The sequence below is a fragment of the Musa acuminata genome, chromosome BXJ1-10, assembly GCF_036884655.1.
Source record: "Musa acuminata AAA Group cultivar baxijiao chromosome BXJ1-10, Cavendish_Baxijiao_AAA, whole genome shotgun sequence".
In the NCBI taxonomy this organism is placed as follows: Eukaryota; Viridiplantae; Streptophyta; class Magnoliopsida; order Zingiberales; family Musaceae; genus Musa; species Musa acuminata.
This window is the reverse complement of record NC_088336.1, coordinates 29181670-29201075: the sequence shown is the minus strand read 5'-3', so window position 1 is coordinate 29201075 and position 19406 is coordinate 29181670. Positions and strand designations below refer to the sequence as shown.

The following is a 19406-nucleotide window of genomic DNA, read 5'->3' as shown; positions in this document are numbered from 1 at the left end:
CGATCTGCACGGCCAGCCCCCGCACGACCCTCGACTTTCATGTTATGCTCTCTGCCGGCCGTCCTTTGTCTCCTCCTGTCCACTTCCATTCTCCAGTCATCGTAGTACGCTGCTTCGTACCGTCGTATAATAAATCTGGTGGGGCCCTCCATTCTGGGTTTATTCGAACGACTGTCCTGCTGATGTATGAGGATATGCCTTGCGGTGCTGCAATACAATATTCGTTCGCCGTCTCGCTGGTTTCCCTTCCTCACACAAGTACGTGTGCGCTGTGGACTTCTCCGCGTCCATCAGGCTCTCCAGGATGGCCCATTCCGGTCCTCGACTCGGTTAACTGCGTCCTCGGTGAAGCAAGCATCCATCCTTGTCGATCCGGCCGCCTACTCAATGAGAGGGAGCTGTCCTGCCAGACTGGGACCATCGGAATCGGTCAGCATGTGCAGTGACAGATTGTAATGGTGGGAAAGCAACCGGACGCACAAGTCGTCGCCGGGCTCGCACTCACTGCCGTGGAAGGTATGCGCTTATGAATGCTTTCGCAGCACCGTCTTCAGATGCGCTGGTGCGGGTTAAGATCGATGGCGACGGCACCGAGGAGAAGTAGGCGAGGAAGAGAAGGGGGGAGAACCCACGCACGTGGTCGAGTGCGTGCTTGTCGTCCGTTTCCTTTCTCTTTCGACGTGGGGCCGCGGCCAAGAGTGCCCTCCGATGTCTTCTCCTACTTTCCACTTCCAAGTTCCACCACCTCCTCCTCCTCCTCCTCCTCCTCAGCATTTGGCATGCACCTGTGCCGTAGCTATCATGGCCAAGGAATAAAAGGTGAAGATGGCATTCGTATACTCGTTGCAACCCCAATAGATATCACTACTGCTTTTTCTTCTTTACATATCCCACCTAGCCATCTAATTAAGACATCTATGGGCTCTTCCTTTAAGGGGTTTGATTTAGTTTCTTGATTTGATCTAGCAGCTCTTGCTCTGGCTTAATCTGGTCTATCAGCCGGCTGAAGGAATTCATCATGTATGCCGGTCCTCCGTCATTCTTAACCTTTTGCTTTGCCGCATGCCGGAACTTGGTTGTCGGAACAACACATCCACTCAAGAGTTCCTTCTTCCGATATAAGAAAAAGAACTGCCTGCACCAAATCAGAAAACATCTATGATCATATGAGAGCAAAAATATCACTTCTTTCGCCAAACGAAAGCAAGTTCTTTCCAAAGAGGTCGCAATTACGATCATCGCACTTGCAGGTTTCAGACGTTTCATGTGTTTATCACCGACTTGGAGATCTCATTCGATCATCGTTTCGTTTTAGATCGAAAATGATGGTAGTTGGAAGAACAACATCGTGAGATTCTGAATTACTTTCTTCGTCGGAGAGCACAAGTTATACATTGAGAGAAATCCTTAAAGACTGCCATTAAATGCATGACACTCGTTTCAAATTTTTCTTTCAACAGAGAGCAGATCCTATAGGTCCATAATCAAACTCTAAATCTTCTAATTCCTAAAACTTACCTTCGTTACCAGCAAAAGCTAATGCTAAAATGAAGTGTAAGAATGAGTTCTTAAAAACGAGTGCAAACTTTTCTTTTCTTTCCTTAAATACAACTATTGCTTATTTTCTATTACACAAATATCATCACTCTTAAGGTTACAGAGACACAAAAGTTGATGCAGAATAGCTCATGGGATCAGCAAAAATGGCTGGTGGAATAAGAGCAGAGTATGTTTGTTGCATGCAACACGGATGACTGGTCGCTACATTTTCTTTATTTCTGATATTTTAGGTACAGAATGTCTGTAAGTTCTTTTGATTAGAATACATGACTTTCTAATGGAATCATGATAAAGTTTATTTGGCTTACAAATAAGAACACTTGTAATGTAACCGATCAATACAAGAGCATTGACTCTTTATCAGTAGCAAAAGAATGACATGGATGAAGATTTTACTCTGTTCGAATGCTGCCATGACTCGACACTCGTGTTCTGACAATTTACAAGCATTATTCTTTCTCGGTTGCTTTCCAATTAGATACATGATTATGTTGGCAAAACTATGCATCGATGATCTATGGAGATACCTCTGCTGATCACCTTTGTATATGCACTCACCGTCTGCGGAAAAGGCTTCTAGTTTTGGTCTCAGTTTGATCCTCAGACAGCGATGGGGATATCTTCATCGATCCTCGGTTTATCCTCGATCAAAGGATTTGCCTCTAAGAATATTCATGGACGAATGTGTTCTCATCATCACATGCAGTCGTTCTACGAGAAGCTTTCCTATCGATCAGTGACCGGTTTGGAACACCCCGCAGATCTTTTCCAACAGCTTGCAGCACTGCTGAAACATGCACTCACCTTCCTTGGGAGATCGAGGCCCACAGGTATCCGGTGTCGTGCCTTTCCCGGTGTTGTGGTGATGAACATGTCGGCCGAATCTACCAGCTGATCGGCGGAGGAAAATTTTAGGTGCGATCGAGGCTACGGTAGGAGAAGATTTTTATGGTGGGACAAAGTTGTAATAACATGAAGCTCTTATCTAGATTTCGATTGCCGATGGGACAAAGTTGGCGTGCGTCATCGATTCGCATCTCTTAGCGGATGGGAGGTTTGGTCTCATCTGAGAGAGTATTTTGGTTAGGGTAAGCTGGATTTCTATGAACTGTAATTTGTTTGGGTCACTCGTCATACAACGAACGATCCTTGTAGGAAAACCGGATAAGAGCTAAGCGTAATTGTAGCTTAAGAGAGGGCTTAGTGTCGAAGTGATGCTTATTTTTGCAACAGAGATAGCATTGGACCAGAATTGAACGCCTAATCCTTGACTAAGCCCTTCGAGATCGAAATCGAGGCTAGATTTTGGGAGATGGAAGACAGGATTGGCATCGGAGTTGCCTTCTTTTGTCTCGGAAATGGAAGAGGAGTGCACAAAAGTAAACAGGGAAGGAGGGAGGCTAGTGCTTGAAGTTAGATGTCATGTTCCTAATTAATTTCCCACTACTAGAGATCAAAGGTGCATGCATATCTTCGATGATGGAGGGAGGGAGGGAGGGAGTGGGGAAGAGAAGAGACCAAACGCAAGAGCCAAAAGGACAATGGAGCCCCCTCTCCCTCTTCTCCCTCCATGTCGTGCGTCCTTGTTTTCTGGGTGCAACTCAGTCCCAAGTCCGATTCACACCCCTCCCCCACCCCGTCGAATAGGAGCTTTCGCCATGTCCCTTTCCCCTTTCTCTCTCCAGCGCCCATCCATCACGCAGTCCATGAAAGCTGAAACCGATGCCGATGGATGCCACACTCAATAACCAGTCCTTGGTCATTCATTTGCTGGGACGCTGTATAGGACCCATGGATTGAGATAAAAAGAGTTCTTTGTGAGGGGGGAGAGGAGTAGAAGGAAGGAAAGGTTGGTTTGTGAAGTCCATAAATTCCCTCCTTCAGATCCAAAAGTACTTCCCTCTCACCATTATAAACGTCTCTCTGAATACCCAGGAAAGAGGGATAGCAGAGCTTCTAGTTACGATCGCCGTTCCCTTCTCTCCTCAAACTTTCTTCTTTGCCTCCGCCTCCGCTTTCCTCCTTTTACTACTGGTAAGTGAAGAAAGCGCTGGTCTGCTCCCGGTTGATGCTTATATTCCCGTTGCCTTGTCTCAGAACAGCGAAGAGGAGCCACACTGGAGCCACCGGCGAGGATGGGTCGAGGAAAGATCGAGATCAAGAGGATCGAGAACACGACTAACCGGCAGGTGACCTTCTGCAAGCGCCGCAACGGGCTCCTCAAGAAGGCCTACGAATTGTCGGTTCTGTGCGACGCCGACGTCGCTCTCATCGTCTTCTCCAGCCGCGGCCGTCTCTACGAGTACGCCACCAACAGGTGACCCATACGCCTTGATCTCCTTTTGGATCCACGAGTGTCAGCTTCTTCCTCGACTCTCAAGCATCATCAACTCTTGGATCTTCTTCTTTTGCCATGTTATTCTTTGCCAGTCCGTATCTGGCTTCTCCTTTGATCTACCTTTGCTTCGCCCTAATGGCACCAAAAGCCTCCTCTTTTATCTATCTACCTTCAATTCTTTATCTTTCTCTCGTGTGTAAAAGAATAGAAAGACAGCAAACTTGGGAAACTGGTGGATATTTCTTGCCCTGGGCTGCTGGATTGCAGCTTCTTTCCACTATCTTGAAAGGAGGAGGACATTTTAGCCTCTTAGATCTTCATTTCTTTTTTGGTTTCGGTCTCCGAAGATGAGATCCCAACTGGTTCTAACAGTGGGAAGGCCATGTTCTGTGCAGGTGAGATGTGTAGATAGATTTAGTACAGCCGAGCTCATATTTGCTTGGCTGGTGGTCCTCTTCTTTCTGTATTTGTGATCTTTGCTTTCTCTAAGGGTTGGTGGTATTATATGGTGTATCGGCTTCTGTTATAAAGGTTCTGTTTCCTTTCATTGCTTTGTTGGGTGGAGGCATCGATCTGAGGAAGCCGCAGCAGTTGGGAGTTGCAGTAGGAATAGCAAAGGGAGAGGCCTTAGTATTGGCTGTGTGTTTGTGTTGGGGCATATGTGACCTCCTCCCACCCCTTTTAGATCTAAGCTTTGCCACTTCCTCTCCCTTTTCCTCCCTTTTAACCCTTTCCTTACTCTCCTGCTGCTGCTTCTGCCGCTGCTGCTCCACCTCCTCCCCCATCTCTCATCTCTCTCTCTCTCTCTCTCTCTTTGCGTATCATCAACCATGAGTGCTCGAAAGCCTGATGTAAGAGCTGTCATGCTCTCATTAGCCCATGCCTCAACCGGTAGTAGCGCAAGCCTTGCCACACGTCACAGCGCTCTTTAGGGTTCCTCTTCAGTGAGTTAGGGTTCTTGTTTCATTTCTTTCCCCATTCTACCCTCTCTGAGCACAGATTTAGATTAGGTTTCAGGGAACAGTAAACAAAAGACCGATACTAAGACAGTTTTAGAGTAAGAGAGAGAGAGAGAGATAAGAGATGGTGTACGGAGGACTGAGCAACCAATGGGGTGAATGTACTGTGTGTTGGGTTTGCATGGGAAGTATAAAAAGCAGGTCAGAAGAATGCTCACAAGAAGACCAGAGAGAGAGAGAGAGAGGGAGGGTGTGTGTTGCACAGGATGGAGAGTACCGAGGTGTGCGGATAAAAGAGGGGACGGCGGTATTTACACGGGGAGTAAAGGGACCGAACACCCAATGGAGCTGAGGGAAACGAAGCGGCCAATCATGTCGTGGGATCGCGAGCAAACGTGGCAGAGAAGGACCAATGGGATCCTCGAGGAAACTAAGGTTGGAGGAAAGGTAGGTGTAAGAAGACAGGAGCAAAGATGGGGCTTTGGAAATCGGAGCAGCCTCTGTTGCTCTTCGGTTTGCCTGTCTTCTGCAATGTAGTAGTTTATATGGGTTTGCTTTTTACGTTTGAAAAGATGGGGGAATGAGTTGGAACATTTACATTGAAAAGACACACATGGAATAATATATTCGTTCTGATATCTGCTGACTTGTACATCTTGTGTAGTCTTTGTTGCACGAAAGATGCTCAAATTTATGGCTTCTTGGGTTCTTTTCAGATGAAAAGATCGGAATGAACAATATTAGATCATTCATAAAGCTTATACTTTTGTTATTTTACACAATTGTTTGCTGAACTTGCTTTTCTTCAAGACCTGCTTAGGGTTTTTGAATTCAGCAATAGGCCTCACAAATTATTCTAGGAACTTCTGTTCACCAAATGTTTAATGCCCTCAATACATGTGATGTTTGTCATATCATATGATCTTTATTTGCAATTCAAATATGTGGTGGGAAATGAGAGAAAATATGTTTCAAACAGAATACTTTCTCATCAGAGCACATTTTTCAACATCAGATTGATTTCTTGTTTATGAAGCTTAAATGTATGCTATGTTTCTTTTATATGCTTATAGCAATTTTTGGTCCCTTTTATTGATTGGAGGCAGGTGGTTTCTCAACTTTCTTGGTCTTGGAATGTGTTGCATTCTCTTGAGGATTGTGCAAGTTCAAGTAAAAGGAAGTTTTTTCATCTAGTCTTATGCCTATTTGATGAATTAGCTTTCAGTTCCCTTCCTGAATATATTTGGGAACTGCGCAATCCATTTTTCTTTCCCTGAGTAGACTAGCAGATGTATGTCAACAACCTCTAGCAGTTCCAAAATGTGTGAGCACCCTGGTTGAAGGTTTGGAGAAGTAGTTGTAGTTAAAGATGTCTTCATAAAAATATGAGTGACAAAGTGGCTCTGCAAATGGTTTAAGAGTTTCAGATAGCTGGAAAGAATGAGGTAGGATTCATAGAAGGAAATCAGGAAAAAGAAACTCCAGTTTAGAATGATAGCTTGAAAGAAAATAGATTTTCTGATAAATAACTTTTTAAAAAATATGTTTCCGATTTCTCTTTCGAACAATAGTACCATAAGGCATATCTTACTCGATCGCTTGTTCCTGGTCATTCTAGCTATCTCTTGCATTATCAAGAATTATTATGCAAACATGCTTTAGATTTTATAAAACCTCCTCTCATTTTTCCAAGACTTACTGCTTGTTCATGACATGAAGCAGCATGACAACATGTTTTGTTATGAAACATGCACATCTTTCTGAATCAAGATCTGGATCTTCAAAGTGATGCATGCATACCTTTTGTAATCAATCAAAATTCTGCAGCAGCCATTTGAATTCTTGTCTATTCACTATCAAGATATAGGTATTCATTGCAAGTTTTCTGGGTAGCAGTTATTGCTTATCGAATAATCCTTGAAAGGATTTTATGTGAATTAGCATCCTGTTTATACAAAATTTATCATCCTTGTTAAAAGCAAAGTTGTCGTTTGAGTGCAGTGTGAAGGCAACTATCGATAGGTACAAGAAGGCATGCAATGGTACCACCAACACTGGATTTGCTTCGGAAGACAATGCTCAGGTAATTCTTCCTTGTTAACATCATCAATTGCAGCACACAATTCCTCACCATTATAAGATTGGAATAGTACTGTATCAACAAATCCTAGATTTTAAAAACCAAAATCTTAATTGCTAGCATGCAACAGATGCAATACTTCTTGAGAGTTAAATTACGTACTTCATTGTTACCTAATTAATTCATTGGTGCCAGCTTAATTCGTCACTAGCTCTTTATGCATTCCCTACATAGTCAAAACCACTAAGAAATGGTTAATATTGTCTTACCCTGCCATTACCATGACTATCTATCATGCATTCTATCATCAAATCCTTCTGTCAAATTGATCGAGTTCATTTATTAGCATTATTAATGAGCATCCTGCATAGCAGGATAGCTGTGTTTTGTGTCTCTAAATTGTTTTTGTGTGATATTTTATCTTCTCGTAGTTGTATATACACAAAATGACATGATTTATGTACGCTTATTATCTATTCACAGAAGGAATAAAAGATTAATGGAGTTGGCTAATATTATTTTTCTTCCAAAGGTGCTGGAATCACAATCTTAAGCATTCTGTCATGATCAAGTAACAAGAAATCAATAGAATATTCAAACCCAAAAAGAGCCAAATATTGGAAAATGATAATCATAATCATTTGAACTATGTTATTTTCATTTCATAGACCGATTCTGAAAAAAAAAATTGTTCGAAATTCTTTTTACATCTTTTCCCCAGGTTGGAAACTTTATTTTCCTTCATCAAGGCTTGTAGTACTTGAATAGGATTTCCACAAGTTGAAGATAAGCTGACTAATTTAAGCAAATGTGTCCACATGAATTCAACATCCTATTTTACTACCATCATAAAATCTTGCACAATCTCTACTGTCTTGCAAAATCTATAGGCAGTGTAGTTGAATTGGCATTAGGAGTGTATGCACATTCTGAGGTATAACTTCTTCCGAAAAGAATGATATATATGACTACAATAAAACCTGCCCATGTATATGAAGTTGCTTGTGTTCCATTAAACTATAGGCGTTGACACTTGACATGGGTCTGAGTCCTATAATTTGTGCTATATTTACTCATTCAGGGAACTCTCTTCGAGCTATATCATGCAATATCCTGTATTATTTTATGCTCCATGCTGCATCATGTAGCCAAACAATTCATCTGATGCACGATAGAAGAGAGATTACATTTATTTTCATCTCTTAGGCCACGATAACTTGAGATGCATTTGCTCATGTCGGCTTTTCTGATTCCTATTATCTTTGTTACCACAATGTTTGTAGATAATGCACAAGCAGCTCTTGTCTCATGAACAACAACTCTACCCTCTTGAAATTTTTGACAAATTACTAGGAGAGTCTGCTTCTTGGTGCATTAAAGAATCTCGTTGTGCTTAATTCTTGTCGGTTTGGTATCACCGTCGTCTTACTTATGCATACAAAAGTAGAAGTGGCAACTGAAGTATTAGTTATAAAAACTACAAACTATCCCTTAGCCTAATTAGCTACATTGACAAGTTGATAGTCTAAGAAGTTCAATGTCTGGTAAGAGTATGACTAATCTATTAAAATTTTTCTATGGTCTTTAGGAACAAACAATGTTTACAGTTAAGTGTTCTCTTCCTGCATGCCTTTTTCCATCAGTGCTTCATGATAACAAAAGAAATAGTTCACTCCAAAACCATGTAAAAGCTAAAACTTTTTTGTTCCTGTTTACTGTGAAGGTTTATTGTTCTTTCGAGTGTTTAGTGAATGGTTTTACTTGCAAATCTCTCACTAGTCTAAAACAAAATTACTTTAAACTAACATGAATATAAAGATTACTTAATTGAAATGATCATGTGCTGATAATAATTCAACTAATCTGATCCAAGATTTTTCTCTCAAGTGCATATCTGACCAAACACAAATCTCAGTGGAAGCGAACCTGCCTTGGGATATGTTGGCCATGGTTAAGAACTGCAAACCTAGGAAAGAATTAAGCATGTACTGAATTTCTCATCCTCACAATGTATACAAAAATTACAAACAAATCGAATCCAAGTTTATATTCCCTCCTAGGACAAAACAACACCTTTTCCCTTTATTAAACTAAAAGCCTGTAAATCTTCAAATTGCTTCTCTTGGTGAGAAAATTACTGTATACAATGTTTAGGGATGTTTAGCGTCCTGCGTAAATCAGTGTAGTATTATTATAGAACCTTTGATGTATTATTTCTTCCTTCTGGGAGGTTTAGAGTGGATCAGTGCCTTTAGGGAGCTCAACTTTTGATCTTGAATAAGGCTTCCTGACATGTAGCTCTGTAAGTATATATTCCAAGAAGAATCTAAGGAAACAAATTAATCATGATAAATACCATGATTGGATTCTTACTGCTCAAAACAAATTATTTTGGGAGGTGCATGAGAGATGTTGCATTCTAAGAAGAGGATATCGATAGAGCACTTAGCTTAACAGCTAGACGGATACTCGTCCTGAAAGTTGAGGAACAAGGAAAATACATTAGTCTGGCAAATTTCCAAGGACACATGTTAAAGAATGATTACAGTATGGGAGCACTAAATAAAGGAGCTCACAAGAATCTTACACCTCATTGAAATATAAGGATCATAGATAGCGTCGTCCGTGATCTGTGTCTAGGATATTCTTTCTTAATTTGGAACATGAAGAAACAGTAGGACTTGTCAATGAAGCACCTCATAATTAGAGTTTCATTTGTAGATTGATGAATCACCCAATATGTGGTGTCGAAACAATTAAAGCATTGTGTTAATACCCTAGAGGATAGATTGAATGAACAAGCAGGGTATGTATGGCAAGGTGACAAATCATCCCTTTTTTGTTCCACATTCTAATGGTTGGAGCAAAAAAAAAAAGAGTTGGATATGTGTAAATTTTGAAATTGGTTGAAAATTGAGAAGTTCAAGAGTTAAGATAGTGGGGATAAGATAGGTCAAATTTGGATATGCTCATGATATGCTGCTATTATATAGTCTTTTGAGGTGCAGATGGTTAGTATCTTAAAATGGATTCCTTGTTCTCTCTTTGAAACTCATGTTCTAAAATCAATCTATACTGGAGTGTAGTTATTGTACCAATGGACCAGGATGACAACAACTAGAGGGATTTCATTAAGATAAGGAGAAGAATCTCCAGGCTAAGCAGTTGAATTCATTGTGATCTTCTCATGAGTGGAGAAGGAATGTCTTTGTGAAGACCTTCGAAACCTTTGGTAATGATGAAACATGTGGATTGCTTCTAAGAGATGGAAGGTTGAGAAAGGCTTCTTGGTTGGTGTTGTTGATAAAATAGGGATGACATCTTTTCGGTTGGAAGTATAAGCTGCTATCACTTGGTGATGACATCTTTGGTGAAATTGATAAGCACATGTATCACTCTTTCTTAAATGCCTTCATCTTTCTGTTCCTTGTTTACTTCAAGAGATGGGTGAGGAGAAAAAGAGATTTGTTAGAATGTATATATTGCCAGTTCTCTAGATATGGGAAGAGTGTTTTATCTGCAAATGCAAAGTGTTTTTTGCTTAGAAGCTAAGTATCCTAAGCTAATCTAAAATGCCTGATAGATTTCCAGGATCAGATGGAGAAGGAACAATTATCATTAGCTCCCCATTTTGATAAAGTTCCGAATGATTTGTTCCAACAAGGAGTATGTATATCTCTCTAGATCTTCATAGTCCAATGCCATTATCAAACAACATTGGCACCAAATATACATTCAAAAAGGGGGTTGTCAAGATGTGGTTGAATTCCTGGCAAAGCCTGCAGCAACAAAGTTCATGTTGCTTTACCTGTAAAATTGGAGGCTCTTCTGCTGCATGTTCTTGTTAGGGATTCAAATCTAAGCTATGCCATTTGCCCATATATTTTCTTGGAAAAGAACATGGATGCATTGTTCAACTGTAAGAGATGAGAACAAAATCTAACACGGTTTATCTTGGAAATTTTTTTACGACTGTCTTTGTTGATAATCTCAGTTGGCTTGTGTGATATGGGTACGTACATACGATTATACTGTAGCTCAGGATCTCAGACCTCTGCTATGTATTTTTTTTCTTTTCAGTACTACCAGCAAGAAGCATCGAAACTCCGTCAGCAGATCAACAACTTACAGAGTACGAACAGGTAATAACTCGAACATAAGCTTCGATTACCTTCTTAGCATCAGGTGGCTGTGAAAATAGTACATATGCTCATTTACCAGGAGCCTGATGGGGGAGTCGCTCGGCTCCATGAGCTTACGGGACATGAAGCAACTCGAGACTAGATTGGAGAAAGGCATAAACAAAATCAGAAATAAGAAGGTAAATGTGTTGAATCTTTTGAATTGGCGACTTATTTTCTATGGCATGGTTGCTTACTCCTCGTGGCTGATTGTTTCAGAACGAGCTTTTGTTTGCTGAAATCGAGTACATGCAGAAAAGGGTAATGAGCACAGATTCTAACTCCACTGATGCTATTTCTCACATGCTCTCTTCGAATCACGTATTGACAGACATACATGCTCTGCAATTCTTATTCTCAGGAGATGGAGCTGCAAAATGACAACATGTACCTGAGGAACAAGGTTCTCTCTCTCTCTCTCTCTCTCTCTCTCTCTCTCATTCTTTCTGTGGTTTCGACAAGTTTAAATGGTTCCAACTCCCAACAGATTGCTGAAAACGAGAGAGCACAACAGCAGATGAGCATGCTGCCTTCAGCGAGGACCACCGAATACGAGATCATGCCTCCATATGATTCCAGGAACTTTCTGCAAGTGAACGCAGTGCAGCCTACTCAACACTACACTCACCAGCAGCGGACCGCCCTCCAGCTGGGGTATGGACCGACCTTCTCTTAGCTTCCTTCTCCTGACGCTCTCCCTCTCCCGTGTGAGGGAGGAGAACTCCTTGCACGAGATGGGTGATGTGTTCTTGTTGCCATTTCTGTAGATGAGTTGATAAGATGGAACCACGGATATGCTTCTGCACATCTAGTGCAACTTGGGTACTGCAGTGCAGCTAGTGCTATAAATCAAGTAGAATGATCTAAGCGAAAATTATGGCAACTATTTGTTTGATATGGAGTCTTTTTAAGTGTGGGCAGACCATTAGGTAGATAGATGCAAAGTCTCCACTACGTTGTATGCTTTGCTATAATTATCGACACTCGTGTGACATGCATGTCCTATGTATCTAAGACTTTTCAACTACTTGTTCTGATATGGTGGGTTAATTTATTTGCATTTAACTAGCTTGATTAAATCTTTCACGGTCTTGTAGACATGAACTGTGTTCTCTTTTCCGGTTTGGCAAGAACAGGACAACGGGTTGACCTAATCATGCCGAGTAAGCTGAGTCGACTTGTTCTTCGCCTCTCTTCGTTTCCCAGATCGCTTTGCTTAAACGTCACAAGTCTTTCTCCGGCCAATCCGAGACTTTTGAGGTTACAAGAGAAGTGCACAACCATCACTGCGAATGAAATGTTAACGCGAGCAGATACCATTTCAACTTGAATTCGATAAAAGAAGGCCCCATTTGCAGGAGCAGCTTCGGCTCTGAACTGATCAAACGTAAGACCAGTGTATATATATAAATTGTATGCATGTATCTATCTATCTATCTATCTACGAAAGGGAGTAAAAGCTATTGAAAGCAGTGTTTTGGCCTAAGGGTCGTATTCCCAAATATGTGCATGAACTTTCAGATCCTCAGACATAATGTTGTCTCAGGTTCTGCCACTACTTTTTATATTTTATCTCAATGGCTTTACCAAAAAGTTAATAAAGTAAAAGGCAGCAACACAAAAGATGAGCAACTCGGTTGCAAAAGTGCCTCTTTGCTTTGCATTGAATCATCATGAGATTACATATCTGCTTATGTTCCACCATTATGAAATTTATGTCATGCCAAGCGATCACAAACCACAACCGGAGAGAGAGAGAGAGAGAGAGAGAGAGAAAAGATGCAAACAGGAAGGTTCACATATCAGCAATTACTTGGCTTTCTTTCTTGTATGTCTCTCGTGTCTGTGTCGAACATGTGTTTCAGCTCCACAAGCAAGCAAAGGTCACGCTTCCGATGGTCTCTTCACCCGTCAAAACATGTATGATGCGTTCGTTGTCTTCGTCTTCTTCCCCCACAAAAGTAGTGGGGACTAGGCATTGCTCACATGAGATGGCGTGCGGAGAAGATGGGTTGATCCATATAAACCTTGACCTACATAAACAAAGAGAAATGAATGACGACTGCTTAGTGTAAGAAAGAAAAGAAACAGGTGCACTTGATACAGCCATCGGCAATCCCTAGGAGTCCTCAAGAGTTGTGATGGCCTTATTAGTTTATATAATCCCTGCCGGTTTCCGACTCTTGAGCTCTTGCGAGCTACCCTCGTGTCCATCGGATAGATCATCACAATGTGTTTTTGCACAGGGCTTTTGGTGGACAGAGGCTCTCCACCCCCACCCCCCAAGAATCTCTCTCACACAAACACAACCTCAGCAGTACAGGTGATTGATGGGATGCATGGTCCCCAGGAAAAAGTCACATGACCGCCATTAATGAGAATTGGATGCCCTCTCCTTCAACGCCTCCTCGCTCTTTGTTCCAAGGGCAATCAATTCCTCTTCAGCTTTCTCCCTCCACAGGCCGAACCCAAAGCTATGATCGAATCGTGAGAAGATACAGAGCACATTGAGGGAGGATGGATGACTCTGTGTTACACCAATCCATAAATCTGCAACACCCCACCACACCACGTAAAGAAGTCCAGCAGCCTGTTGGTATCCAAGGAGAGGAGGCTGCGCCGAGTCTCCAGGTAGAAATAAGTGGAGGGCTGTGCGAAGTCAATGGGCCATCAATTCAACTTGAATCTTGGTAGCTGCTCATAGAATAGAGGACCAAGGGAACTCAATGAGGAGAGGTGGACCAATGGCCATCCATGGCATCATGTTCTTCAATAAAAGAACACCTCTCTCTCTCTCTCTCTCTCTCTCTCTCTCTCTCTCTTATCAGCCAATCGACAGAACAGACAAATCCATGGTAGCTTTATTTCAAAAAGGAGAAGCCAACTGAGAGATCTCAATTCTCTTATTTAACTTTCTTCCCCTACCTCTCAGTCTGTTCTACTCTTTCACCTCCTTCCCCTCCCCATTCCCCCCTGCATACTCGATTTTGCTGTATTTTCGCTGCCTATCTATCATTCCTTCATCCCTCTTAGCTTGCTTATTCTTCCAAAAAGAAGGATTTTTGCCCATGGATCGAATGGAGCACCATGCAAGACCCCAAGAAACCATTGGCAGTAGCAGCGGTAATTACAGCTGCAACGATGGAACACCACCACCACCACCAGCAGCTCCGCCGGCATCGTCACCATCACCGGTTCCGCCACCTCTGATTTCCAAACCCAATCCGAAGCCTTGCGATGCGAATCCGTGCCCGACGACCTTCGTCCACGCCGACACCACCTCCTTCAAGCAAGTCGTCCAAATGCTCACGGGCTCTGCCGAGACCGCCGCCGCTGCAGCCGCCGCGAACCCCACAGCCCCGAAAGTACCGGTGGCTCCGGCAGCCAAGGCTACCGGCCCCAAAAGGCCTGTTTTTAAGCTCTACGAGCGGCGGAACAGCCTCAAAAACCTCAAGAGTCTGAACCCTCTTATTCCGACATTCCTCAACTCCAGCACCAATTCCCCTGTTGGCGCCGCCGGCTTCTCTCCCCGGAAGCAGCCGGAGATCTTGTCGCCCAGCATGCTGGACTTCCCTTCGCTCGTGCTTAGTCCGGTGACGCCTCTGATCCCCGACCCTTTCAACCGGCCGCCGCACCCGAGTTCAGAGGCTGCTAAGTGGGCGGAAGACCGGGCGATCGCCGGAAAGGGATTCTACCTGCATCCATCGCCGCGGGCCACTGCCGAAACAGAGACACCACGGCTGCTGCCGTTGTTCCCGGTGACGTCTCCCAGGGTCTCTTCTGACCTGTCTCTAGCGACACCTCAATCTTCTTCTTGAGAGATGCCAACTCTAGGATGATGTTCCATTCCTGTTCTTTCCTTGTATGGTTTGGCCTTTCTTCTCTCTGCGCTGCAAGTTAACCAAGACAGAACGATTGCCTCTTTTAATTTCTCTTCCTCATCTTTAGCTGATGTAATTGAGCGACTGACTGGAGTAAAGATTATGGGAAAGCCTTTTCTCCTTTCTCGATGCCAATGGATGGCTTGCAATACTAAGATCATCTCTTCCAACTCAGTGGCTACAACTGTTCATGCACTATCTTTGACACTGCTTCTCCATGGGTTACTGCTGCTGATGGGAGTGGAATAATATAAATGATGGGCTTGATGAAGAAGGTGGACCCAAACAGCTTGCCTTTCAAGAAAAGATTGCAAATTTATAGAGGAAAAATCCATACCTCAGTCTTCCTTGGTTTGATTGGAGCTTGCTGACAGGAGGTGTTTGGATTGAGAGGCAATAAAATCCGAGGCCCACCTTCCTTTCGCCATCTCTCTCACATGATTCATGAGCCAAACCAGGGTGTCTTTTTTTTTTTGGATCTCCATGCACATGAATCTGAAAACAATTAGCAGATGACAAGTGAGAGCTCATTTGATAAGGCTAAGCAGTAAGATCATAGAATCTTGTTTCAGCCATCTTTACAATAACTGTGGCAATATCTGGAACTAGGGAGGAGAGAACTGCAGCTTTTAAGTGTCTGCAGCACCAACCTTCTGCTCAACCCATTATGGACCATTCTGACAAATGGGCAGGGAGATCTTTTAGTAACAGATAAAAAGTGTTTTCTCCCTAACCCAGTCAGGTTTAGCATTGATGAATCTCATCAACCTGGGAATTGTATGGAGACAGCATCTCATGATGCAGACATACAAAACTGGGGGAAATAAAAGTCAATTATAGCTGCAATCAGTCTCTGTTCACGCCCACTGATTGATAGGTGCTGAGGATATTGCCAAAGTGATTTAGTCTAGCATCACTTGGAGCAAACAAATCATCCATCATATTTCAATTCAGGCTCAAACAAGATCTATCAGTATAGATGTTTCTGCAATCTCAACCCTAGAGTTGCCAGCAGCATAGTATTAGCAAAAAAAAATGTGAAAGAAAGAAAGGATGCCAAATAACAAACAATAAAGTTCAAAACCTGCAAATATTCATTTTTTAAGTTGTCAACTGGTAATCGAAGTATCTTACTTCTATTTTGCATTGTCAAATGGAGTGAACAGAACAGAAAAGATATCCAACTGTTGATGTTTAACAGATGGATCATCTTTCTGAAATCTATGTTTCAAGCACCGTTAGAGGGTTTGTCGGGTCTAAAGATTCAACAGTTTGTCGAATCAGAAATCAGCACATTCCATGTTCATATCCTATCATCTACATAGATAGCTAACCGATGTTGATGTGAGTTGCATGTATATGCATATTCTGAGTCAGTGATAAGAAGGATCCTGCAGACCTGCACTCTACTTGTTTCAGCAAAGCTCAAATTAAAGCAAAAAAGTAGCACTACTATTTTATTAACATGGGAAAAAAAGTAGCACAAGCAAGAACTTTAACGTGACATGGACCTCAACTCAGATGTGTACAAAATTCTATAGTGGCTAAATCAAGAAAGAATAAGTAGGTCCACTCCCAAATCCTGATTAGTCATGGAAATATATTGCTTCAGCATCAGATCCATGTTTCCACGAAACCAAAGAAAGTTTCTTCAGAACAATAAAAATCCTCCACTAGATATAATGAAAGCATGCCATCATATGAAAATGGTCTTCTTTTCAAAGTCTTGTCATCTTATGAAAAGAAAAAGTCTACCTACTAATCTAAATTAGTAAATCAATGCTGCCGCTGTTGTTTTCAGTGAAAGATGTCGATGAGCCAGCTAGTTACTTCTGACCTTTGGACCATTATCAAACAAATTCAAAGATCTTGGAATTAAACAAGAAGTTTGAAGGGTATCATGGTGTTTCCATTTGACTTTTTGGATCCAATAAGTGAATGTGGTCATAAGAGTTTAATTTTTATCGTGAATGTTAATTTTCTGGAAATCAGATTATAAAAGAAACTAGCAAATAAACCAGGTTCACCGTACTGGAAATCATTAAGATTTCTGGTCCCATGTGATATGGACAATTCAAGGTCTGGATTCTTGATAGGGGAGCTGGTGAAGATGCAGACCCTTCAAAACCAATTATTCATTTGGCTACCATGTTTGATTTCACAAAGTACAGCAGATATGTACCCGAAAAAATACACATGTCAGGCCTACTTCCTACATCAGATGTGGAAGCTATCAAAGGATTAATGAAACAATGGTTGATGCATCGATTCAAGTTTCTAAAAATATATGAGTGATGAAAGCTAAAGCAAACTTCAGAATGAATCTAGTAAGATAAATCAATCTATACCTTATAAAAAAAAAGGCAGGAATAACAAGTCCATAAATCAATAAAATCAAATAACAAAATGTATGTTGCTGATATTTCTATTCTCGTTTTTAAGGAACAACAAAAAGACATGATAACAAGTATATTAATTTAGCCACAAATGTGTGTCCTGAATGATTCTTGTGGAGTTGGTCTCTTATGAATCAATCAGAACAATTTTTTTTAAAAAGGAATATATCACTGATTTCAGTGACCATGATATAGTACAAAAAAATAAATAAAAAAAGGAAAAAAGAAACAATAAAACATGACTAGTAACAGTAAGAAGCCAGCAACCAGAATACAACAAGAATATTCTTTACTGTAGGTTTTTGACACTTCTCAAGTAAGGCTGGTTGTGCATGTCACCTCCATGTACTCCTTTGATGTAGCATATAAGAAAGACACTGGCGTATTGATAATTGAAGCACTGTAAGTGAGAAGCAACTACTAGAATTTTCAGCCATCTCCTAACACACAACCAAATTTCATGGTCGCAATCCATTGTAAATATAACAAAAGCATCATTGCAACTGAAGTGAAAAAGCATCCCTGGAAAGTGAACTCTGCAGAACTAGTCATCGTATCAACATTGTGGACTTAGCATAGGCTCCTTAGACTTTAGCTCCCTATCATGCACTGGTTTCCTACAAGGCATCAATATTCCCAGCCTTTTATATTGCAATGAAATCAAATGGCCATCACGCTTAACTGTGGACTGCACCAAACAACTTAAGGTCAGTGTTTCCCACACGATGTAGAAGAGAAATGCTTCTCGAAAGTAGCTTAAAGTGAAAGATAAATCCTACTTTTAACATTCAGATGGATGTGGACCACATTCTGTCAGTAGCTGACTGGAAAGTGGTTCAGACAAGACCTGAGAGTATGAAGACATATGCAAGTACTGTATAGCATTAATCAATCAGTGATAGTCCAGCTGCAAGCCTCCAAGAAAATCATTGGAATTGCATCTATCTAGCAGGTGCACTGAACCAAGTAAATCAGACCCTATACAATTCATAGTCCATTTCAATTTTACATCAGGACGGTCACATATTTTGGCCAAAGAATTGCTCTTTTACACCACAACAGCTCCAAGCAGAGGTGGAAATTATATCAGAGAAAGCAATTTATCTGCATCCCTGAGCCTTTTCTTGTCCAATATCACAGAGAGAAGCCAACTAGGAAACACAGCGACGGCATACGAACTTACTGAACCAAAATCTATGTAGATATGGCATTTTGTGACATCACTCGAGTCCTTAACAAGAACAATGAATGGATCGCAAACATCGGAGTGGAAAGTATTCATAGCAGTACGGTAAACCTATTGCTTCCAAAAACAGGTTTAAACTTTCATATCAAACAACCTGATACAAGGATACGAAGAAGGCCCGAATAGATGATGACATGCAATGGACCGGGCTGGGTACTTGTATCTGCTATAGTTTATGCTACAGACAGAACAGTCCACTATTCTGCAATCGGCAAAATCTCAATTCCATTGACTTCGTCTGGTCAAGAATTGTCTTTTGCCCGGACATCGGCACTCAAATCAATGAAGAATGGGAGCATTTTGTTCACTCTACAACCAAAAAGATTGTTTCTGTATATTAAGTTACCATCACCTACAGCAAACCAATCATTGTTGAACAAGACAATTAACAGCTCAAAGATTTCTTGCACTGGAATCAGCAAAGAATCGAGGAAAACCCAAAAAATCGAATCAAGAAAGAGAGAGCCCAAAAGGAAATTTAAAGGGCGACGGCGCCGGAGTCGCGCACCAGAAACGAGGGCGTCGCTCGATCGCGGAATCGGAGCATCACAGAAGGGCGACGCGCGTGTTGGTGCCCACTGGCGACTCTGACGTCCAACGCCGACGAAGGGGACAGAATGCTAATCACCGACATCAGTGGGGTCAAATTAGGGCTCACTCGGGACTGAGCACCGACATCAGTGGCGTCAATTTGGGGCTCGCTCGGGACCGAGCACCGATTAGGAGGGCGAGAACGTTCCGTTATTTGGGTATTGTAACGCCACA

At 41.8% G+C, this 19406-nt stretch overlaps 2 protein-coding genes and 1 long non-coding RNA gene across 3 annotated transcripts; 2 read left to right on the top strand and 1 right to left on the bottom strand.

Moving 5' to 3' along the window:
• The first annotated feature begins 3198 nt into the window (after positions 1-3198).
• Positions 3199-12145, top strand: LOC135596027 (agamous-like MADS-box protein MADS1). Its single transcript, XM_065087676.1, has 8 exons — positions 3199-3594; positions 3658-3877; positions 6859-6940; positions 11018-11079; positions 11159-11258; positions 11338-11379; positions 11480-11521; positions 11606-12145. Exons 2-8 carry the CDS (start codon positions 3696-3698, stop codon positions 11792-11794), a joined length of 699 nt encoding a protein of 232 aa, XP_064943748.1. The 5' UTR covers positions 3199-3594; positions 3658-3695; the 3' UTR covers positions 11795-12145.
• A 791-nt stretch (positions 12146-12936) lies between these two features.
• On the bottom strand, positions 12937-19406 carry LOC108951340 (uncharacterized). Its single transcript, XR_010480743.1, has 4 exons — positions 19150-19406; positions 17735-18950; positions 15337-15494; positions 12937-13151 (listed from the first exon to the last, which is right to left on the bottom strand). It is a non-coding gene; the product is annotated as an uncharacterized LOC108951340 (long non-coding RNA).
• LOC135596026 (VQ motif-containing protein 4-like) lies at positions 13467-15173 on the top strand. Its single transcript, XM_065087675.1, has one exon. The coding sequence runs from the start codon at positions 14187-14189 to the stop codon at positions 14934-14936; it is 750 nt and encodes a 249-aa protein (XP_064943747.1). The 5' UTR covers positions 13467-14186; the 3' UTR covers positions 14937-15173.

Coding starts and splice junctions, on each gene's coding strand:
- LOC135596027 (XM_065087676.1), top strand. CDS start 3,696: ATGGGTCGAGGAAAGATCGAGATCAAGAGGATCGAGAACACGACTAAC. Junction 11,080..11,158: donor AACTTACAGAGTACGAACAG/GTAATAACTCGA, acceptor CTCATTTACCAG/GAGCCTGATGGGGGAGTCGC. Junction 11,259..11,337: donor ACAAAATCAGAAATAAGAAG/GTAAATGTGTTG, acceptor TGATTGTTTCAG/AACGAGCTTTTGTTTGCTGA.
- LOC135596026 (XM_065087675.1), top strand. CDS start 14,187: ATGGATCGAATGGAGCACCATGCAAGACCCCAAGAAACCATTGGCAGT.